This window comes from Periplaneta americana, chromosome 15 (genome assembly GCF_040183065.1).
Source record: "Periplaneta americana isolate PAMFEO1 chromosome 15, P.americana_PAMFEO1_priV1, whole genome shotgun sequence".
NCBI lineage: Eukaryota > Metazoa > Arthropoda > Insecta > Blattodea > Blattidae > Periplaneta > Periplaneta americana.
In genome coordinates, this window is record NC_091131.1 from 60,650,113 (window position 1) to 60,675,857 (window position 25,745).

General features: G+C 37.5%; 1 protein-coding gene across 14 annotated transcripts in view; it reads left to right on the forward strand.

The window, feature by feature from the left end:
- Positions 1-25,745, forward strand: part of heph (polypyrimidine tract-binding protein 1 heph) — a 604,630-nt gene that overhangs the window by 300,326 nt on the left and 278,559 nt on the right. For 8 of the 14 annotated variants that reach the window (XM_069847357.1, XM_069847358.1, XM_069847366.1 and 5 more), the window contains exon 1: positions 11,996-12,088. The exons of the other annotated variants lie outside the window; for them this stretch is intronic. In XM_069847357.1, the coding sequence (XP_069703458.1) occupies positions 12,005-12,088 (84 nt within the window). In that variant the 5' untranslated portion in view covers positions 11,996-12,004. Of the gene's footprint in view, positions 1-11,995; positions 12,089-25,745 lie in introns of those variants that run through there. 14 annotated transcript variants of the gene reach the window in all.

A 25,745-nucleotide genomic window follows, 5' to 3' on the forward strand; every position in this document is an offset into this window, starting at 1 on the left:
GACCTGTGGATAATTACATACAAACCAGAGCTATGTACAACTGGGTTTGTGTATAACTCAGGTTTCTGCTGCGTCAGTATTTTAGATCACAATAATAAGTTCCCATGTCTTCATTTTAATTCTTACTAGAAAATGATTATAAGAACCCCCACAAGGTATTTTACTCCATTTTAGCAAGTTTCTGTTGTTTTTAGGAAGCTGTGTTAATGCGCGAACGTTTGAATAGGGGTGATGTGAGACAGTTTCTCAGCATATTCAGTGGGGAAGGAGGAGAACTGCATGCATGCTGACGTATGTTATAGCTATGTTGGAAAACATTGGTCACATACGTGCACTCCATGGGAGATTCCAGTTTTTCCACTCTCTGCTATCCAAATACTCTTGCTTAACACATGCAATCTTCTCTTTTCTCTCTTCCGCTCACAGTAAAGTGAACTACAATGTCTTATTGGTTCCATTACGGTACTGATGTCCTTCAGTAGTATACTGTGCGTTTACATAATGATAAGTGAATTGAACAGTACCTGCACAGCAACAAACCCATATAACCCAATTTCTATTATCAGTATCAAATGGACTCGCCTGGTTTACGTTGGAGAATGTTCTGACCGGCCACGCTATTTAAATACAACAGTACTTCATTTTTTGTATGAATACGTACATTTTTAAGGCCAGTGTTGCCAACTCAATTCCATTTACCGCTGCACAAGCTTAAAAAACCGCTAAACTGTACTCGAAAAACTCCAGATTTTTCTTAACATATCACTTCCAAATTTGAAATACAAACTATACAGTTTTAGGATCTGGAGAATTTTATAAAAATGTAGACTAAATTATGGAAAGTGTGTATCACTTCGTAGGCTCTATGTTCTATGCAAAATCGTATGGACAATTAAATCGGAATATTTTGCATTCAGTATCACCTTACATCATTTACATCGAGCTTTCGAACTATCACCGGCAACTTCTTCCATCCAATCTTTCAACACATTATTTTTTTTTCTCACACACATCTCTAAACTTTTGTACGTATGAAGTTTTACGTGGCATATTTCTTCAAAACTGAATGAAGTAGATCAAGAATAATATACTGCATACTTCGGAAACAATCACATTCACAGTCACACCACTCCGTTCGAAATCTGATTTCACACTGAGTTGGAGACATACCTGCCAGCAAAAGAGTCTGGTTTTAAGTTTTGAATATGTCGCGTTATATAAACTACAATGCGGAATGATAAATTAAATAATATATAAGACGACATTAAGATATACGGATCATATGAGGAGACAAAGAGGAAGGCAGAAAGTAGGAAAGGCTGGAGAATGCTGAGTTTGCAGTGAAAACGAATGTGGCATACCTTATTTGTACAATAATGGATGAGGCAGGAAATGGACATAGTTGTACAAAATCGAGTTAACATAAAACATTGATATTTTATACTCGCACAATGAAAAGTTGTGATAATACCAAATTAATCTCTGGTTCATGATTAGCCAATGTTATTGTCCGCAAATACATAAATAAAAACAATACAGGCCTAACATCTTTACAGAAAAAAAATAAAAATATTGTCTTCCCTTGCCGGAATCATAAAAAAACGCCAAATAAATAGCCGCTGACGGCAAAATTCTGTAGCTGACAACATTCCTGAAAACATCAGATTTAGCTACTAAACCGCTGACTTGGCGGCAACATTGGTTAAGGCCGATTCCGAAATTCTTTGACGGTATTACCTGTATACCGTTGGAATTTCATAATCATAGACTAAATGTAATGCATTGATCGTGAGAGAACACATTCAACCAATGGCCTGCGCCCTTTTTTTTTTATTGTTGGAAAAGGTTTTCTGCAGTCATTTCGATTTCGTTTGCTGTGCATTATATCTGTAGTTTCTTCTTTACAGTTTATTTATAGACGTCCTATTCAGTAATGAGTCAGAATTTTAACGTCTTTGTTATATTCCAGAAAATGAATGTTATTGCATATTCACAACTTTCACAGTACGGTTAAAGCAATTATAAATAACTTTATAACTAGTAAATTACTGTGAAAAACAACTAGATGTATAATGAGAGGGATGATAAATGAACACCTCTGCACTTCACCCAAACAGACCGATAAATCCCCACTAAAACCGCCATAATATACCATGTCTATAGTTTAAAAGGTTCTATGCATTGCAACGCACGGCACAGTCGGCGTTGTCGCGTTGGCATTCCTGCTTGACTTGTGTTGCCGGATCAAGGTTAACGTGCACTCCGGTGGAATATAAATGTGCTCCGAGCGGCGAGCGACGGCTGCGCTGCGTCAAGCTATGTTTTGTTTTCCGATTCATAAGCGATGCCTTAATTTACACCGCGTCTACCACTTCTTCACGGCGGAGAACTATTTCGCGCCACCATTTTTTTGTCTGCTTTTTCAATACGGCGATTGTGTGTAGTAGTTTTTCAAAAAGTCGACTTTTAACAAGTGAACATTATTATGATCCGTGATAAATTTGTTCTGTTCATTTAATTCCCAGTGTAAATTTACACATAGCAAGAATAATTATAACAACTATATCCAAGCAATTAAATAAAAGAAAACGAGCAGGTTCCCGAATGAGATCACAGAGAGATTGTTATATTAGCCCAGTTGTCTCGTTTCTCGGAATAGCAGCAGTCTTCTAGTTTATCATCTGCATGAGAGATAACGCCGGATTCTTGTGTAAGCAATTAGTCAGCGCTGAGAAGTTCAGAAAGTCCTGGTTTTATGAGTGCTACAGCAATGAAAAGAGATAAAAGAAATGAATGAAATGTTTCATTATACACATTGGTTAGAGCTTAAATCTTGGGTACCTACATTGTTTTAATGATGGTATAATATGAACAATCATTATACGTTGTGCGTATATTGTGTAGATAATGTTAATGTACTTCTGGATAGAATTTAGTTGCTTTCTGACTCGTGATGAAAAGTAAAGTATTAATGTGGAAACTGGTATCGGAGAGGTGTTGGTAGGCATTCTGATGTTGGATCCCGAAGAATATTGTACTTAAGGTACCAGTTGCTAGGTACGTATGTACGGTTTTCAGGGTTGCGTCGGTAGCTGGAGTACCGATTTCTGGAGGGTAAATAGATCATAATGGAGTACCAACCGAATGCGGGACGCGCTGCGCACGTACATTCCTCCGCGGCGAGGTTACTGGCTCGAGGCGCGCCAAGGTCACGGAAAAGTCAGTTGCAGAACAATGGCTCCCGCTTGTCGTCAAGGGCTGCAGCACCGCTGTTAGTGTGTACTGCAGAGACTGTGGGAGAACAGTTTCACTGTCTGTCGTAATTTGAAAAGCAGATGTCCGAATGGCACAGGTGAGTGAAATACTCCGGGTTTACTAATCATAGACCGTCGAGCCGTATGACTCAGTAGTTGACTAATATGGCGAGTTTGTGTGAAATATGATTAAAACGTTACCCGTTGGAAAATACAGGTAAACGTGCACAAGAGGTTGCTGTACAGTTCCATGAATAACAGTGTGCCTGAGCTCGGAATTTTTCTTGTTGGCAGCAGGTTCGACATTTAAACGGAGTCGTTTCGTAAGAATGATAAATCTTATTATACCTAGTACTGTTTGTTTCTTGGGAATTAAACGACAAGAGTTCAGTCTGTGGATGTACTAGTACTAAAGCATCGGTTCCCCAACCTGTAGTCCGCGGATCCTTGGGGGTCCGTGAGTGATTTGAGAGGGGTCCGAGAAACCCATATGTGTTTTCAAACAGTATTTTCAGTAATATTAACTTCATAACGTTCTCCGATTTTTATCAACGTATTAGAATATTTTAGCTTTTTTTTTTTAAATTCTAATCTTCAGGGTCCAATCTTGTTTACCGTTCATGATAAGAATGAAACATTGGTAAAGAAATTAAACTTGTTTTCTCGCTAAGTTATCAATCTAGAATTAGATTCATTTCCCACTCTGTGACTTTCTAAGAACACATGATTGAACCCTTGTCCGATAATTTTGGAAGTATACACATATTTTATTTCATTTATTGACATTGACACTTCTGCAAGAAAAAAATTTACGAATAATCTCTCCTTTGTGGAAAATTATAGCCCATCAAAAAAAGAATAGGGGCCACTAGAATTGTTAGAATAAATCTTTTGATTCGAGATTAAAAATCGTGTTTCCTAATTTTGGTTTCACGCGTAATTATATGTCGATGTTTCACGAATTACAAAGCAACCCTATGCTATTTGTAACAGCATTGGGCCAGAATGGATTTTTTGCTCTGGTCTTTTTGAAGAACAAGTATGGAAGTAAACTTAACGCTGATGTAGACTTTGACTTGAGAGTATCTACAATTGAATCATACTTTGCAAAGCAACATCAATAATCCCATGAATAAGTGAAAATCTTGTAAGTCTGAAAAGCTGGTTTAATTTTTAATACCAATGACATCAACCATCCCAGTGATAACGTTATGACAAGTCTAAAAAGATTGTTTCATTTTTTAAAGGAAATACTTTATGTAAGATAAAATAACTTCGCAAGTACTAGCCTATGTATTTAAGATTATACGAGTATTCAAAAGCTAAAACTGAAATTTAATATCGTTAATTTATTGAGAATGTTCTGTTCACTACATTATACAAATGCGTAATGAGTAGAACAGACATGATTACTAGCCTAAATTATGAAAAATATTTTGGGGGTCCGCAGAAATTAAACATGTGCTTCCAGGGGTCCGTGGCGCTAAATAGGTTGGGAACTACTGTACTAAGATACACGTTTTTTAATCAGCTACAATAGAGAATGTAAATAACCGTCCTCACGTTTTTTGAAATTGCTGTAGGCGTATATGTTTGGAGAGAATTGTGTAGACGCATATAAATGCTGAAAAATGCCGGAAAAGAGGCGGCTTTGTTGCGACTTGGTGTGATCGCGGGGAGAGCTGTAGTTCTGAAACTAATTTGAAGGAATCCGAAGACATGGCGAAATTAGTTTCCTCGATATTTTCTTGGAAACGCAAAACGGGATACTATTTCCATAAGCTTGTTTCTGGTAAACTTCGAAATCCGAGATATCCAAATTTAGTGTAGAAAGTGTTGAAACTAATATTCACCATTGCGCCACATATAACAATTTGACATCATGATGTGACAAAGCTTCGCCAGGCAAGGAGTGTAACATCGCGTTTCTGGTAGGAGCGATCATGCAAGCAAATGCGGGTGCGGCATGTCAAAGGGATGGTGGCAGTGATCTTCTATTTCTAACGTTAAACTGGACTGCGTCGCATTGTGCTCCATGTGGTCCCTGGCTTAAGTTACTCCTATCCTGCGAACCGTGAATAGCAGAGGTCACGTGCTGGCCCTTACGATTGCATTTGTATGAATGGAATGTAGTATTTTTTGTTATGTTGCATGTTTTGATAACAAAACACATATAAGCTGCAGCCTCGCTTGTTTGTCCCTTAAGATATCAGTATATTTCATTGATGCTGATGTTCACACCTGTGGAGTAACGGTTAGCGCGTCTAGCCGCGAAACCAGGTGGCCCGGGTTCGATTCCCGGTCGGGGCAAGTTACCTGGTTGAGGTTTTTTCCGGGATTTTCCCTCAACCCAATATGAGCAAATGTTAGGTAACTTTCGGTGTTGGACCCCGGACTCATTTCACCGGCATTATCACTTTCATCTCATTCAGACGCTAAATAACCTAAGATGTTGATAAAGCGTCGTAAAATAACCTACTAAAATAAAAAAAAATGATGCTGATTTTATATATTTTTTTAAATTGACATATTCGTAGAGATATGCATAAATATTTGAACAAAATTAACAACGAAGATACCATACATTCCTACATTACCATGACAATGAGACATGGGTTATGACAAAATGAGAAAGTATTCAATCAGCCGAAATGGTATTCCTGAGAACTGAGGGCTGCAGAAGCGATCAGATACGAAATGGTGGCATAAGATCAGAGTTCAAGGTATGCAGCATTACTAGAAAAAAAATGGTAATTGAGATGGACTGCATACATATAAACCTGTAGAATTGAAAACAGCACTCCCAAAAAATGGAGAGCTATGAAGCGACTGTTGTCGGAACAGGCGCCTGGAGTGAAGAAGTAGTTTTAATGAAGTGTAATGAAATTATAAGTGGCTCTTTTTTTTTTTACAGGGCATACATGCGTAAATGTATATTTGAAAATCCCAGAACATATTGTAATACTAACTTAGAAGTAGTACAGGGACATCATTTTATTTTTTACTTCAATTTTTATTGTACCTGAGTTTTTGAATGTACTTCACTCCTACCTCCTCTACTAGTAAACTTCCAACTGTTCTCCACACAGAACCAAGGCCGCGTATGCAGTACTGAGTTAGTGAGTATACGACCTTCCAGAAATATGTTCGCGTTTTCCAGTGACGAAAGAGCTTTCAATATTGAATCATATTTTTGCACAGGTACTGTCGTCCGTTTGCCTACGTCGCATCCCGGTTTCCCCCACCTGCTTCTGTTCGCCTCTCTGTAAAGTCTAGTAGCTGGGCTGTCTTAGCTCTTTTCTGAGAACATTAATTTCTATTAGGAATTGGACGTCTACGTAATATTATACAACTGTTTAAAATAACTTAAATAAAAAGGGCCTCGTTAAGTACGGACAGTAGATAGCATGTCTGAGCAATTTTATCTTTTCGGATCGGGCAGAAGTGAAGATTAAATTTACAGTACGTAAGGTGCTCTTTTATAGAGTAGGGACAGAATTATTTCAACATGAGTTACTCGTACGAAGGACGAAACGGGTAATTGGAATTAGGTTCAATAGTCTATAGTGCAATAATATGCACAAAAGAACTGAAGCCTGTATCGAAATGAACGGCTACACATTTTCAAAAATGTGTTTAAATATCCATATTATGATTATTTTTCAATTTAATTTCATTCTCTACATTGTACGCTAATGTGCTGTAACAGTACAATATACACTGCATAATTAATACGTCCGAATGGATAGCTCAATTCGTGAGTAAAAACACTAAGTGTTAATACAGTACTGTATTTTGATTAAACAAAAACCTAATGAAAATTATGAAACTCAAAATTACGATATTTCCTAGTTTACATAAACGGATGAACTATTTTTCTTCCCTCCTATACCTAGTAAAGTGATTTGTATTTTATGCCAGTATCGTCGAACTCCAGTCTTGGAAGGGGGAGCAAGCGGTGTTTCCGGTTCTAGACCTTTAATCCAAAGATATAACCAGGTTAATATTAAAAATGGTAGTAAAAATAAAATGATGTCCCTGTACAAGAAATTGCTCGGAATGATATGTTTTGAGCAATGTTTTTCTGTTGTAGGAAATTAGTATTAACATAAATGAAGAGGCAGTCCTTTACTTGCCGAGGGTCACATTGTATTGCGTGCAGCTGCCGGCGGCTCCCGATATTGCATGAACACGGCTGCGGGCACCGGATGTTTACATGACGTCGCGGCGCAGCGCAGCGCTAACCTGTTGGTTGCTGGACAGCTGCCAGCAGAACAGCTGGTAGGGTTCGATCCCCAGATGAACCTTAGTTTTCCCCTCCAATCTCGTCCTACTGTCCCCCTATCTTTTTGTCTTTGAAACTATTGTACAGACGCTTTCCAAAGTTGTATAGATAAGAAATGGAGAGTTATGATAGTCATTGAAACTGGAGTTGTGTCGAAATTGAAAAGAAAATATTACTGGGACAATTTTGTAGACTCTGAAAAAGAACATTTAGCTTTATGAAACTGAACCTACAGATCATGAAAGGAGCTCGAGTATCAGGTTACTTAAGGGATGTAACATGGAAAAATAAGTATTTAAGTATAGAAGGAAAAGTTAAAATATATAAAACCATAGTAAGACCGATATTGGCTTATGGAGCCGAAACACGAGCCACCACCAAAAATATAAATCAGATATATACAACAGTAGAGATGAATACATTAAGATCAATAATAGGGAAGACGAGAAGAGATAGGGTGAGAAATAAAGAAGTAAGAGACCAGTGTGACATAATAGACATTAATAAATTTGTGAAAGGAAGAAGAAAGGAATGGAATAATCATGTTACAAGAATGAGGGATGATATAATAGCAAAAATAATCAGGGACATGAAACCCTAGGAAGAAGAGGTATAGGAAGACCGCAACAAAGATGGAAACATGGTCTGCAATCAACATATAGTGAATCTCCAGGATAAAGCGTGAAGAAAAACAGGTTACGACCAATATAAAAGAAAAAGAAGAAGAAGAAGAAACTGAACTTAATTTAAAATGGAGGTGGAGACGGATTTTTTTTACCTCCTTCACTTGAGAATAGCTTCGGAATCCATTTTAACTGATAGTTGGCGTGGAAATATGGCCGGAACGTTGTCGTGGCTACCTCGAAATGCATTAGAACTCATCTATCCCCTCCTGTAATACCCGGTGCCTCGTATATGATGATAATCCCATCCAATCCAAGAGAATGTTTCAACAAACATTCTGTCAATATAATAACTATGTGATTTTACGTTGATGGGTAACTAATAAACTTCTTGGAATCAAATAATCATAGCATATTGAAGTTATTGTGCGTTCTGAGAGTGAGATAAGATTAAACACCATCTCGTGTCTATTTTCAAAATGTCATTTATGAGAGACAAGATGATAGCAGACTTATTTCAAGTTAAATAAATGAGGGATATTACTGAAAAGTTTGCCAAGGGTTATCAGTAAGCATAAATGACTTTAGATCGCAAGATTAACAATGCATAGAGTACTTGGAGAGTAATGACTTTAGATACACTTTCGAAGTAATATAGGCAGAATACAATTCATTCATAATGTTCTGCTCAAGGGCAAGTCTTTCACTGCAAACTTAGCATTAATCAGTCTTTCCTATTTTCTGCCTTCCTCTTAGTCTCCGCATATGTATGTATTTATTCACACTGCAAATGAGTAAATACCTGGTGGCAGTGGTAACTAATGACACTTAATAATGATGATGATAATAATAATAATAATAATAATAATATAACAGTAGTATAATAATATTAACAAGGAGCATCCTAAATTAAATGAAACACGATCACTTAAAATAACATTTAAAGTAAATCTAATTTGTATCTTAAACCTAAGTAGTGCGTGCAAGCGACAACAGTAACGGGATCTGGAGATTTGCTTTTAATACTTCTCTCATCTCTTTCTTTCGCTGGTAAACTCCGAAGTGATCTGAGCACTGAGGGTTATACTGTTCAAGCATCTTTGTTAAGTGACATAAAATATGGAATCGGTAGGCGAAAAAAGTTTACGACTTCTTGGAAACGTATGTATTGCTGGAGAATAAGATTCTCAGCAAATATTTATGTGAGGTGAATAACTTATATATTTTTAATTTGTACAACCGTTCTTTTTTGTTTTTTTTTATATAATTTATGTGCGGTTTATTTTAAATGCATTAAAATATAGAAAATGTACGATAATGACGTAAAAGGCTAAAAAAAAAAAAGGCAGTTAACCTTAAAATAGGAAAAAAAGGCAAAATAAAAATTGGGCCTATCGTCCCCAAATGTGCGGAAACGTGTTTATCTCTAATAGATCTTTCATACATATAGTCAGTTAAAAAAACATTTTGCCTAACATCCGGGCTCTAATTATGAGGAAATGAGGCACAGGGCCCATTTATTGAAGCTATACTGGAAGGAAGAGAAACCGTCAAGATTGCAAAGTTGAAGTGAGATTGTAATATGATGGTATCCCAAACGGCCTTCAGAGGTTGCAAGTTGTGATAAAGATTTCTTTTATCAAGTGATTTTCCGGGCAACTGAATGGGAGCACTTGTCGCTCAGATTGGACTTTTGCAGTAGTGATTGTGATGATTTGGCATGGGCAAGCTCCACACGGCGGAGCGTGGGTGTTGCCAGCTGCCCACCACGTGTTGCGGACCCTTCACAGCGTTTCATGGCCATTGCTGCAATATTGCGTAATGGTGGCAGCTGCACAAGTTTTCCGACTTGTGCTGCGAGCTTTTGAAATCGAAAAAATGGCATGGGAATGAAGACAATTAGGTTCCTACTGTCAAAATCTGTCCTACACTCGCCTTGAACTCAGAATGTACTGTCGTCTTACAATTCGGCGACAAGAGTTACGTCAAGTTATTCAGGGATTTAATCCCTGGCAGGTCTTTTGGCACACGTTCTCTGTAGTTAAGAGGGAAAGTTCGAATCTAGAAACTGTCTTTGGCATGTCTGTGCATTTGAACCTCATCACATTTTACTCTCATTTTCGCAACAAAATGCTCTGTTTATTTATTAGGTACAATAAGTTCACTATATCCTATATTTTATGTAATAGTGGGCAGTTACACAAATTATGACAAGTTCAGTTGCATGACTTGTAAGATATAGTATTGAATACATAAATAGAAAGATAACACATACCCAACGTCTTAACAATCCATTACTGTTAACCGTACACGGGCTGCATTCAGAACTATCAAAATATTGTAGGAAAAGAGCAGTCCTTTTAATTCATTGCTGTTGTATCCCAACAGTATTCAGCCTTCCCAGCTTAACAATTTTACTGATATAATATCCAACACATAATTAGTTTAAATAAATTTGCGTAAAGATATATTAATATGTTTTCCGCCTATAACTTCTTTATATCTATTCTGGTTTTAAAGTCATATGATTTATAGCCTATAGTGTGGAATGTTGTAATTAAACGAGTAATAGTATATTCTGACAAATAGATAGCAAAATAACGAAACGAAATGTAATTTAGCACTTTTTCCCCCCAACCTAATTTTCTATTTTTGATCTCCTAGTGATTCATTTTGAAATTTGAACGCATGTTAAATGAATAAATAACTACTTAAATGAATAAATTTGGGAAATGCTTTTTACAAAATCGAGGAAAAGTTTGAAAAACTAGAGTAGGGTATACCTGTCCGTATCATGTTCATCTCAAATTTTGTTTATTGGTAGTATCTGGAATCGAACCGTGACTACCGAAAACAGGAAATAGGCTACATGCTGTCTCTTGTTAACTGTTAGTATTTTTTACTGATAGACTTTGCAGTTTTGACACCAGATTATTATTAAATCTCAGCCTCAATAGGAATATCCATAGTTTACTAATTTACTTGGGTTGTGACACAAAATGTCAAGATCAGACTTATTTATAAAAACCTAACATGTGTTAACATATTATAATTACAACCATCAGGCTACTTTTACACTTAAGACTTAGCCTACCGGCATATGTGAGTTTTCCAGTTTCCGAGATTTTGTAATGCACTTCAAAAACTTGTATTGTACAATATTTTTACACTATTATATTTTTAAAATTGCAAATAAAGTATATTGCATTCAAAATTTAGAGCAATATTATTCCAAAGCCGTCGCAAAACTGCACTGTAATGGGTCTATTTGAATATAGTTTTATGTTACGAAGAATCGTTTCCCCAGCAGCAAATTTCTGTGTGGGAATTATAACTTTCAAGACCTAACAAGAACAGCTGCAAAATGCAAAAAAAATACATTACAACCTCGCCCATGGCGGGGTGATTAGTCTCTCGCCTTCCACCATGGCGACCCGGGTTAGGTATCAGTCTGAATCAGGGTGGACAAGGCGAGTACTGAGTGGTTATGTTCGCGGTTCTCTTGTTTCACGTCATCATTTTTCCACCAACACATTCATTTTTAAAATAAAAAATAAATTACTGAAAAGTTGCACACACTTATTTGATAAAAATAAGTATTACAAATGCAGTACAGTGACCAGGATAAGCTGCCTGTTTATGAATGAAAGAGCTTATGAGGTTTTTCGGCGTAAGGAAGGCTTCCGACTTGCGTTGTCGTTATAGAGTAACTAGAGGTTACTGCGATCAAATATGATAATGCATATTGAGTTTGAATGTTGCCAGGAGGGTGTAGATTTTACACGTACATGTTCTGCTTGCTGAACGACTGACTCTTGTTTTCTTTCCAGGTAAGTGATCTGATGGCTGCCAAACAAAGGACGCGCAGTCGAACTGTCTTATTATTCCGCCACTTTGACGAGCAGGCGTGTAAGGGCGAAATTGGCGTAAGTACATTACTTCTTCAGTTACTGCTGTCGATTCTCATGCTCTTCTGTTGAGAACTTGGTATAATTTGAACGGTTTGTTGGAGTGTGTTGAATTTCAAGCAAGCGGAAAATAGGACCTATGATCATGGAAGAACTGCTCCGATATAAAATTGTTTTAGAATAACGCACCTTTGTCAATTGTTCTATGTTATCTCAATTTGAAACTTAACAATTAGTGTTGTGGGATTTAATCGATTAAACGATCAATTTCTGTTGTAAAATTAATCGGTTGTAGTTGATATTAATTATTATTTTGTTAATACAAACTCATACTAGAATTCCGACAATATTCCTCTCTCTGAAATTGCTTACTTAAAACCACAATAGTACTGTTATTTTCTAACTAAACCAGATAGGGTAGGGAAAATCTTTGCACAAACACTTCAGGAAGAGATGGAAATATGAGTACAGTGACCTAGTCTACCTCTATTGAAAGTTGAAACACAATGCGAAACCCTTATTAAGTTTATGGTTTTCAAGAAAACTTCCACCTTGTTGTCATCTCATCTTCCTAGCATATGAAATACATACTTTTCTGGGATTCGTTCCCATCATCCCTTTTAAAATAGCCATGTCTACACTGTGTGCAAATGAGAGCCTAATTGCCTTCTTCTCTTTTTAAAATCTGGTAATTCGATTACAATAGGGACCAGTCTTCTGTTTCGACCGCTGTAGTTTTGCAGTTGCAGTTTCTGTACTGAATTTGTATATGAAGGTTGTGTGTTTAGTTTATAAAGAAAAAAATCGGTTATCTGTAAACTCCATTATGTCATATGAGAATTTGAGAGGTAAACTCAGTGAAACGTTTGGGTTTAAATTGAACGATCGTGGAGAAGTGCTTGACAGAAAAAAGTTTTTTCGTGTTCAGTGATGCAGGAAACATTGTTACTAAACGTAGAGCGGCAATTAATTCGAAGCATGTGAATGCACTCACATGTTTAAAATCATGGATGAAGCAGTATTAACTAGGTGAGTCTTCATACTTTTTGTTATTTATGTTTGTCTCAAGAATTCCCGGAGAAATTTACACGATAAATTATAAGCCTCATAATAAATATGTTAGTAAGTAATTAAAATAGTTGTTTTGTAATATAACGATACAATATATACAGATATAAAACATTAAATTTAATACTTATGCTTATCACCGAACACAAGTTAAATTTAACGATAATTGTGTAGGCCTATTACAGTATATTAAAATATTTTTTCAAGTCTATTAAAGCTCAATTAATCTATTAAATTCAAATAGTTAATCGATTAAATATTTTGATCGATCTACAGCACTATTAATAATGTTGTTGTGCTCTTACGTCACAGGAGTGTCATTCGATTGTGGGTTTAAGATGTATTGCGAAAAGCAACAGAGGTAATTTGGCAACCAACTTACAGAATTCACATCGTGGAATAGTAATTCTCGATTTGTTAAACTTGGTCCTTTGGTCGAGATACTCGAAACCTCATCAGCAAATGATGTAGGTTTAAGATTAATTTATATAAAATGAAATTTTCCAGAGGTGAAGAAATTATAATCGTATTTTTTTTATTGAAAGTGTTTACATTTATATGTAAATCAGAGAGTACAGCTGGGGAGGCAAGACGTGGCATCTGAGCTGTGCGATGTAGGAGGAGAAAGAGAGTTTGTTTCATAATGGTTAATACTATACGAATCTGCCGACACGGAAGTTCATCTCAGACTAAAACCTATGTTCCCCCTCCATACCCTATGGTGACATAGCCACGGCACATTATAACGTCACAGGAAAGGCCTGATCTTATCTTATATACTGCAGACACATTCTGCATTCGTCATAATCCCCGCAAATCTGTCACTATAGTAGGTACTAGATCCGGAGCTACTAGTACTACTAGGATTACCACTACTCGTCTACTACGTCTACAATATCTCCTCTGCTGCTGCAGTGAGTTGGGCTATTAGACCTTCACCATCTCCTTAATAATTGACAGGATCGTTCCATGTTACTCAGGTATTCCACTTGATTTTTATATTTTTGGCGCGTAATGACTTTTTCAGCGTTAAGCAAGTGTGGAAGTACTTTGCTGATGGTTGCCGGATAAAGACACCATCTTCGATCATGAGCTCTTAATGACAACACCATCAAGGAACGTGGCTCAGAGAGAGTCCGATAACTTCTACAATGAAGTATTTCACTGCCAAAATTCTCCCGTTACATGCTGTCTGATTACAACAAAGTTGGAAGTCTTGATTTCTTTGAAGATAACATTGTTAGTACACATTTTCGCTCTTGCGTTACTGCTGCAATTCTTAAAATAGATCGGAAGTACTGAATGGATTGTGGCAACGGTTTCGTATTTCTTCTTTCTGCAGTCGCATTAAAGCAAGGATGTTGTCTGTGTGAGTGTGTGAAGTGACAGCCCGCCCTGCGAGACTAAAATGATTTAACTGAGTCGTTCTACACAAAATCGCACTTTGCTGTCTTGGGCCTGGCAACTGTTTGCCTTACAGTTCTTCGGTTCCGGGCCTTCTCTCGGTAGTGGTTCATCCGTAACTGACAACTTCTCGGCGAAGGAACCGCTCTTCGTTTCTTGAAGATCCACAGGTCCACCGTTGTGGAGTAACAGTTGACATGTCTGACCGTGAAAGGAGAGGACCCGGGTTCAAATCTTGGTTAGAACCAAGTTACCAGATTGAGGTTTTTTTTCCGGGATTTTCCCTCAACCCATTAAGAGCAAATGCAGGGTAACTTTCGGCGCTGAACCCTGGACTCATTTCGCTGGCATTATCACCTTCATTTCACTCAGTCGCTGGATACCCATCTCAGTTTATAAAGCGTGGTAAAATCAATTAAATAACACTCTCAGACTGTAATAGAAAAGCTGCTCGGAAATGGTTTTCACAAAGTAGGCCTACTTGAAATGAGAGGCCGTCAACGTAGCTCAGGCCGTAGGCGCGTTTGCCTGCTGATCGGGAGCTTTGCTCTGGCATGGGTTTTGTACCCGCATGGGCTAATTACATTATTAGTTTTTAATGGTTTTCCCAAACTATAAAGCAAATGCCGGGTAATCCCATGCCAAATCCTCTCCCTCGTTGCGTCAAAAACCATTTCGCAGACACCAGTTCTATCCACGGTAAACGACCTAGTAGTTGATACAGTTTCGTTAAAGAACCGAAAGTATGTTAAATAAATATGGAAAATTCCGTCACTGCAGTAGCGTCTGTTTTCAAGGAAAATATCCGTTGTTGCCCGTGGTCGAGTGATTAGTCTCGCAGTGGCGACCAGGTTTGATCCCCGTCTATGCTATGATGGAATTTGTGTTGGACAAAGTGGGTGCGAGGGGGTTTTTCTCTTGATTTTTTCAAGTTTCTTCTCACCAGTATATCGTCATTTCACCAACGCAACTGCGGTTTTTTAAGGATACATGTATAGTGTTCTATCAAATGGCAGGTCCTTCACTGCAAACCCAGCATTCTCCAATCATTTCTATTTTTTGCTTCTTAGACTCCGCATATGATCCATATATCTTCATGTCGTCTATCATCTGATATTTTCTTCTGCCCCGAAATCTTCTCCCGTTCACCATTCCTTCCAGTGCATCTTTCAGTAGGCAATTTCTTCTCAGCCAGAGACCCAACCAATTCCTTTTCGTCTTCTGATCAGTTTCGGCATTATTTTTTCGTCACCCACTGTTTCCAACACAGCTTCATTTCTTTTTGTCTGTCCATTACACACCCTCCATCCATTTTCATATCCACATTTCAAATGTTTTTAGTCGCTTCTCTTTACTTCGTATTGTTCATGTTTTTGTCCCATACCATGCCACATTGCACACAAAGCACTTCACTAGTCTGTTTTTTAGCTCTTTTTCCAGAGGTCCGCAGAAGATTCTTATTTTTCTATTAAAAGGTTGCCCTGCCATTGCTGTCCACCTTTTGACTTCCTTGCAGCAGCTCATGTTACTACTTACAGTACATCCCAAGTATGTATTCGAAGCTATCCACTTGTTCTGCTGCCTCATTCGCATTATTTTTCTTCCGACGGGTCTCCCTTTTCCCTTAAATATTTCTTCATTCATTTCATGAGAAATAATAATAATAATAATAATATTATTATTATTATTATTATTATTATTATTATTATTATTATTATTATTATTATTATTATTATCACTCACAATTTGTTAATATACCTGGTAAGGTTTATCTTGTCTCAGTAGCAATAAAATTAAGTCCCTTCAAATGAGGGTGGAGATTAAAGGAAGGTTGTAAATTTTCAGGATACCTTTCAAAACCTTGTTATTGTGCAGGCTACCGGAACTCATTTTCTTGAAAGACAAGCTCAGTGACGGAACTACACAGTACGAAGAGAGATATTTTGTAATTTTATTTTGCGCTACAGAATGTATCAGCTGGTCCTTTCCGCCACTGGATGGACGGAAGGCATCACTCCATTCCCCTATTGCCATAACAATACAGACGAAGTAAGACATATCTCCTTTCTCTCTCTTTTCACAGTGAGACAAGATACATCACACAGATTCTAGTAGAGACAGTTCCTTCATTCGCGTAGAAATTATCATTGTCGCTGTGCGGCAATCAACACACTTGTTGAAATTATATAAGCTTATACAGTATTAAGAATTACTCGTACTTCTCGACGGCGGGATAGCTCAGTTGATAGAGCAACTGGCTACAGACTCGAATATCCGGAGTTTGATCCTGAGTGGTGACGGATTTCCTCTTTGCCAAAGTTGCAGAACGGTCCCGAGATTTACTGAGCCTCCCATCAAATTGAGTATCGGGTCTTTCAAAGGTATAAGAAGGCGTTCGGAGCGTAGTGTCGACCACACCACCTCATTCTAGTGCAGACGTTAAGAAGACGTAGAGCTCCGCCTCAATTGCCTTCATGGCATGTATGGTGGCTACCTTTACCTCCAGGAATTATTTCATGGCTTTGCTTTTCATGTAAGGTTCTCTAGGAGCTTTGAAATAATGGGCATTCTTAACGGAACGGAACACATGTTAACATAACACTCCACTCTCGTTCACTTGCAAGACCAAGATCAGTATTCGTAAGACTGTACTCCATGTAAATAACAGAGATGAAGAGAAAGTAAACACGAGACCATACCTTGCCTACATCAAGCTCGGCGACAGAGATCGCTACGGTTTCTCGTGGATTTTTAATGGGGTGGGAGTCATGGGTAATCAGAATTCCAGTGGCTCGCGAACTGGGTTTACTCACAAGGTCACCGGCCAGAAACGATAATTTGTTTCACATCTGGCTTTGCCAGAAGGAGGGGGGGGGGCACGCCCATGCTCACTGTGAGATTAGATACTGATAACAGTGATAATCCAGTTAAAAGGTTGGCACCTCTGCATATGAGAAGCAGTATCAAAGGATTACTTATTCCAAGAATAAATGTCTTAGCCTCAGTTTTAAGATGCATCCGAGTTCTATGAATCTCTAGCCATTGAAACTAGGCGTTCATAGGTTTTCGCACGTGCTGTAGGAGTCGTGTCCCTTGCATCGCTCTTGCCAATGGTCGATCGCGTTAGGTCATTAATGTAACAGGATTTGTCACATTGGAATAAATACCAGAGCATGACGACACTGATAATGGAAGTGGAATTTAATTGAATCTCGTTTTTTATCTTTAATTGAATTTTGCGTTCGAGTTCGAATGTACACATTTGTATGGGGGCACCTCCACCTTTTTCTTGGAATAGATCGTCATCGTATTTCCGGCATCAGTGGGACGCTGCGAACCCACAACGTACGCTAATCGAGGAATCTCGATAGTGTGACATTGGATTCAGTTATGCTTAATTTAACGGCAGATTCAAATTAATGTGAATAGGGTATTTGTGAGCAAAATTTTAAGGTCTACTGGTAGGTACTCTGTTTCAACATATGAAATTCTAGATTTGATTGAAATAAGACACAGGCTTTTATTATTATTATTATTATTATTATTATTATTATTATTATTATTATTATTATTTCTGCTATAATTTCAGGCACAATCAGAGCATAAAAGAATATTCAAATGTTAACAGTATCTTACCATATTTCCGCCATTCTACACCAAACCCTTCGTCCAATACAGTTTATTCTGCATTTCGATTACTGGCGTCTATATTCTCAACATGATCACGTGGCTACGTCTCTTTTCCAGTGGTCTCCTTGATATATTTTTTTTAGAGGAACAATCTTCTCGCGTCCATATAGATGCCCAAACCAATTTAATATCTTCCCCCTATTCCGTTTACCACTGTTTTTTTTTCGCATTCATTCTTCTTACTTCCTCGTTAGTTTTTCTTTCCATCATTGAAATTACAGTGCTTCTTAAATACACTACTCAGTTTCTACAGCAATCTATCTTTTTCTTAAATCCATAATAAAAATATGTATACATTATTCTAATTCGATCTGCAGTCTCTTCTGTTGGTGTACACACTCTTCTTATTTTCTTTGAAATATTGTTTATTCCACTAGAACGAGATGAGGCTTCTTAGAATGCTTGTGTCTTTGTATTCTCTGTTTTGTCTCCGTAGTAATGGTGAGATTCTCATAAGTGTAGTCTATGTTATAATACTCGTAATTTTTAATTTATCCCAACTAAAACAGAGTGGAAAAGAGAGATCTTGTATATTTTCATCTTCAAATACATAAAATGCAAAGCCAGATGTAAGGAAGATTTAAAGCGTATGAACGAAATAAATATCTAAGAAAAAATTAACACAGTGTCTGATAGAAGAGAAATGGGACATCTACTTAAAACATGGGGAAACTCATTTAAGAATAAGCAGACATCTTGTTAACCTTCTGTGTACTTGAAAAAAATACAAACATTTTACACGAGTGAAGTTCAGTCCCGATTAGAGCCTATCAGATTTTTATCGATCAAAGTGCTGACTTTGAACAAAGTTCATCAACTCAACGGGGTTTGCGCCAATTATGTTGGATTCTTTGCGGTAAAGTGCGGACAGTAATCCGAAAACAGCGTAACGAATACCGTTCTCATTGTTCTGCGTATACTACAGAGACATCATTTTATTTTTACTAACATTTTTAATATTAACCTGGCTATATCCTTGGATTAAGGTCTACAACCGGAAACACCGCTTGCTCTCCCTTCCAAGACTGGAGTTCGATGATACTGGCGTAAAATACAAATCACTCTACTAGGTATAGGAGGGAAGAAAAGTAGTTCATGCATTTACGTAAACTAGGAAGTATCGCGATTTTGAGTTCGATAATTTTCATTAGGTTTTTGTTTAATCAGAATACAGTACTGTATTAACACTTAGTGTTTTTACTCACGAATAGAGCTATCCATTCGGACGTATTCATTATGCGGTGTACTGTTACAGCACATTAGCGTACAATATAGAGAATGAAGTTAAATTGAAAAATAATCATAATATGGATAGTTAAACACATTTTTGAAAATGGTGGCCGTTAATTTCGATACAGGCTTCAGTTCTTTTGTGCATATTATCGCACTATAGACTATTGTACCTAATTCCAATTGCCAGTTTCGTCCTTCGTACTAGTAACTCATGTTGAAATAATTCTGTACCTACTCTATAAAAGAGTACCTTATGTACTGTAAATTCAATCTTTACTTCTGCCCGATCCGAAAATATAAAATTACTCAGACATCCTACCTACTGTCCGTCCAACTGGTTTTGTCGCAGAGTCGTAGAAAGCAGGGGGAATCACGTGACATTTAAATACTTAACGAGGCCCTTTTATTTAAGTTATTTTAAACAGTTTTATAATATTACGTAGACGTCCAATTCCTAACAGAAATTAATGTTTTCAGAAAAGAGCTAAGACAGCCCAGCTACTAGACTTTACAGAGGGGCGAACAGAAGCAGGTGGGGGAAACCGGGATGCGACGTAGGCAAACGGACGACAGTACCTGTGCAAAAATATGATTGAATATTGAAAACTCTTTCGTCACTGGAAAACTCGGAACATATTTCTGGAACGTACTATACTCAGTAATGCAGTACTGCACAGGGTCCTCTGTTCTGTGTGGTGAACCATTGGAAGTTTACTAGTAGAGGGGGTGGGAGTGAAGTACATTCAAAAATTCAGATACAATAAAAATTGAAGTAAAAATAAAATGATGTCCCTGTATATATAGTACGGAAACTATCTCTTTTGCCACTTAGTATTATACGGGCAGAAAATTATTTATATTTCCCTTCAAGACAGATTTTACATCGTTTTACAACAATAAATTCCTTCCCACTTTCTTCAAACGTAGGACTGACATATTGATGTTAAAAATGTTTTTGCATTATAATCCCTCCCTGAAAATTTCTCTGGTTAAATATTGCGTTGGAACTTGGGCTATGTAATACTGTCTTTAAAAATTCAATTTTAGTACACGCATTTTTATATTGGTCTATAATTTCGTCTGATAAGAATTGTTCTTTTTCAATAGTATTCTTTCCGACTTCAGGCGCTGCCCTATTAAAGGCAGTCGAAGTATATAGTGTTTGGATTAATTTTTGCAGTTCCGTTAGAACGTATGGAACTATACTGTAGCTATTTGGATTTGGCCATGGAAGCATCCTGTTCAGTTTCGAATGGAATGACTCTGGCCAGGATTGATCATTCGTCAAGCCACTCCATCCAGTTGATGAAAATTCAGCCTGCACTGTTGGCAGGAATGTAGCAGTGTTCATGAATAAATTCAATTTTCGTCACTGGGCTGAAGGAAATTAAGTAAAAAATGTAATCGTGTTCAAGTTTTTGTGGAGGAAGAAATAGAAGGCCAAAACTTAGTATTAATAATTTTCCAGCATCAGAATATTGTTTATAGTACGGTTCATGGAAAGATCTGAAGATTGCATTTTTCTTTACAAGTATTGTCCTCAGTGAAATCGGCAATCTTTAATTTTCGGTGATGGCCAAGTATCCCCAATTGCCTCTTGAATCGCCTGCTCAAAATCAAGGAGGACTTTTCCTGGAAATATATTCAACTGCCTGTTTTACAGTGCTAAGGCAAGTGCATAAATGCAGTGTCATTCATTGTCTTTGCCGAGAGAAGGAAAAAAAAAACAAAAACAAAAACAAAAAAAAAAAAACAAATATACGTAATTTGTGAAGGCATGTACATATTGTCAAAACTTGCATAAAGAGCCGAAAACAATACTCTACCTTATAATTAGAAATACCCTCCTCGCTTTACAGTCACTTAAAAAGTAAACAAGTAATTTATTTCGCAGATTATAAGCATCCATTTCGGTTGTATCATTTCGTGGATATGGAATTTCCTGAGAAATTCAGGACCATGGACGGAGGTTGACGTGCACTTGTTGCACTTGGGCCACTCTGCTTCGTCCTCTTGGGCAGGACTTGGCTGTAATGTGCTTTTATGTGAAATCGAATTATCAGGCGACCTTCCGATGGCCAGTTTGTTCGTCTTTATTTATCGTGAAACTGAAGCGGGTTGCCCAGTCTCCGTTACAGGCTCTTCTTGGATCGTTTATTAATTGCAGTGGAACCAAAGAAACGTTTGCTACGACGTTTCACCTCGTTGCTAGGATACGTAATCTAATGTCACAGTTCACAGTTGCACGCGTCTTTCTTCTGCGCGCATGATTCCGCTGTCTCGGGCATTCGTAGTTATCATAACTCCTGAAGTCACAGGTGTGCCTCCACGCACCTGGAATATACTAATCAGGGTTTGGTAAAGATGATAGGAACTAAAATATAACGTAAACCTGGCGACGTCAAATATGGACTTCGTACTGGACGTAGATGGTATGGACGTATACATTATTATTATTATTGTTATTATTATTATTATTATTATTTTTTTTTGAGATGGGCAGGACATGTAGCACGTATGGGCAAATCCAGAAATGCATATAGAGTGTTAGTTGGGAGGTCGGAGGGAAAAAGACCTTTGGGGAGGCCGAGACGTAGGTGGGAAGATAATATTAAAATGGATTTGAGGGAGGTGGGATACGATCGTAGAGACTGGATTGATCTTGCTCAGGATAGGGGCCAATGGCGGGCTTATGTGAGGGCGGCAATAAACCTCCGGGTTACTTAAAAGCCAGTAAGTAAGTAATTATTATTATTATTATTATTATTATTATTATGTAACAATACGGATGTGAATACTACGAATACAAATATCGCCATGACATCAAGATCTACAGTATTCATAGCTTTATTTTGTTTGTACAAACATATATATATATAACATAAAATCGTGAAAAAGGACTTATTAACAGCTGTATATGTATTGTACTTTTGTCCATCCCGGCATCATTTTCCTTTAATGTTTTTTTGGACGTTCTGACGGTCATGAGGCTAATCGCAGATTTATTTCAGTTCTAGATTATTTATTTGAACAAACTACTATACCATTCGAAGTTTGTAACAAAAGAGAATCCTAGATAACTGAAAGAGAGCAATGGTTCCTTAAATACAGATACTATCTCATAAGTGGGTCCAGGATTTATATGCAATACATATTTTTAGTGGCCAGTTGAAGTCTTGCAAAAACATTTTTATAAATTATTTTGAATGTCTGTGATGAATACGCAAAGTTAATTGTGCATATTTTAGGAGTTTCTGCATGTAATACACTATTGTGCATATATTTAGCATATTTTCAGGTTTTTGATGCATAAAACCCCAAAGTTACACGTTTCGAAATAAAATAAGATCATGGATTGTTTCGTTATCACAATATGTTTTTGATGACGGAACATTTCTTGCATATGAAGGATAGGGAAAAATAAAACCAATCCTGCGTTTTGTTCCATTGAACGACTGGACAACAAGAAGCATTTCTAAACATCCCTATCTACCTAATACCCCCCTAGTCGCCTTTTCTTTTTCATCTATTCTCAGCTGGCGCTCAAACAGTTCGAATGTCAAGTGCGTGATTTTGTTGTATTTTGATGTGCTGTTTGTGCAAGTGCGTTCGTTCGTGATGCAACTTGCAAAATTGTTGAAAGTATAACAGTCTAACAATACGTTTCGAACATACAGTGGCCCATTGGAAGTAAAGAGAGTTTCCCCCCCCCCCCCCAAGAACCAGAATATTGCAAATTCACAATTTATACACTAAAGTTTTATCCAATAACTTCCTATCATGTTGAACGATCATTTTCAGCATTCAAAAATATGATTGCAGATAAGACCGAGTATGACAATAGAACCTTGAAAAATGGTTAGAGTATAAAGAAATGAAGTGTACATATTGAAACTTAATGACAATAAAATAAAAACGTAAAGTCTGTTTCTTTTACATACAAATATACATAAAGGGAGAGTTTTCGAAAGAATGTTTTCAATAGGGAGCCCATGCAATTATGCGTTAATTCAAACTTTGTATGAAACAGCAGGAAAATATTTAAGTGAAAGATGTGAAAACGCTCTGCTTCAAGACAATAATTGTACCTATCGTCATATATGAATATCAGTCATACCTTATTTCACAGAGTTCATGCCTAATTTCACAAAGTTACAAATCTAGTTCAAGCAGAGAAAATGCTTTGCCAGGTGAGATGATTTAATAGAAGATAATAAGCTTTAAGAAAAATGAAAAAAAATATATATATATTTTTAGAAAAGAACATGAATTTAGACGTAACTGAAGACATCACTACAATAATAACTGTAAGCATGGGAGGTATGGCTTTAACAGAGAAATGTGGGCTTGAGGCCAGTACAGGTCGAGAGGTCGAAACACGAAAGAATCTACAAGGAATGTTGTAGAAAGTTCAGCACCTCGGGGCATCTTGAACCAGACGCATAGCTCGTTCACGCAGAGTGCACCGGCCAGCTGGAATTACTGCAGCTATGTTTTTGATGAAGTTCAGACTTGCTGGCTAGAAGGATTTTTATCGTCTCTGCTCCATGATGGCTAATCTTCTCCTGTCTCGGTGTATCCGGTTTGATAGGTTAACGCATGGCTGAAGTGGGTACGCAGTGTATAGACGATTGTTATGGTTGCTTACTGCCTTGGCCTCGCCAACGGGGTTCGATGCCACGGTCTAAACAACTCACCTGCGACGGACCGGAAAGCGAGGCGGTGTCTAACACGTGGCGTCGTGTAATGAGCTTTTCTTGGTTATTTTCATTTAAAATGCTCTTCCATTGTGTAAAACAAGATTGCAGTAGACTATGTTTTATACATGTAGCCCTTCTGTTTCCGAAGACATTGTTTTGGTGTTTTGTGTTGGTAGGAATTTAATTTTCACAAGGTTTTTTTTTTTGTGTATGTAGGAAACTGAAAATGACTGTTATGGATATGTAATGAAAGTAAGTATTTTCTCCAGAAAAAGTAAACGTCCTGAAATATGAAATGAAAGAGCAACTCAAACAGTTTTGTACGCGCATGTACTGTTTCCTCTGTCTGCTGTTAGAAAGCGCGTTGAACGAATGAGTCTTTCACGCGTAGCCCCAAGAAATCTGTTCGGAAGGCTAGTCGTGAAGTAGCAATTTCAGTGACGTCTGTGTGGAATATTTTAAGGAGACGCATATGGAAGTACGCGATTGGTTAAACGACGTTGTATCCGACCGCTGGAATGGCCGAAAGGAGCCGAATGACAGAGCTTGTTTCGCATGGCCTCCACGTTCACCAGATCTTACGCCATGCGATTTTTAATTTTGGGGATTCATAAAGGATCGTGTGTATGTACCTCCGCTACCAGCTGACCTACCAGACTTAACACAGAGGATTGAAGTAGTTGTTGCAACAATTACTCCAGACACACTGATCAAGGTTTGGGAAGAACTCGCTTATCGACTCGATGTGTGCCGTGTGACGAATGGTGCTCACATTGGCACTTGTAGCAAAACTGTTTGAGTTGCCCTTCATTTGGTGTATGATTTATAATCGTACGTTAAATGTAATAAATACTACAAAGCCTTAAAACCTCGATATTTATTTTGAAACCCCCGGTATTATCTGAGATCTGTAATTGTTGTAATGCTGCTTGTTCAAGAGAGAAGTGAAGTCGTCAGAAACTTACGATAACCAGTGCCACGGAAATGTAAATTGCGTGAATATTGATACAAGATATAAAATGGATGAAAAATACCCATGTTTTTAATCGTATATCATAAAATAAACATGAGGTATTAACTATTATTAGGAACTACAAATTTACTGAAGATGCAACGGGACGAATGCCCATGTCTTGATGATGTTAAAGACTTTTATAATTACAAGAAAGGGTTATTGCAAATCCCCATGTGTAGACATCGTAGAATAGAAGAAAGAAAACAACTGCTATTTGTCTCTTAAGAAATTGAAGAGGATTAGTTGTATTATTCTGTAAAAATTTATTTCCATACATGGATTGCACATTGGGAAAAATTATGTGTAATTCACATGATCGTATTTACTCGTAGAATGCAGTCGCATAAGAAAAGTGCGAGAATCGTCATTTTCAGATTTGTTCTGCGAATTTGTTTTTTTTTCGACTCATTGTAGCCGAACTGTGAAGCAGCAGCAGCAGCAGTTCCTCCGTCCGCCATTAATCCCCACTCGGGAGGGATATCGCTCGCAGCAGCGTAACGCGTCACACTCGCGTGGATGGGATCACCTTGTTGCGGCGGTCACCGACCAGTTGCATCGCTCCGAG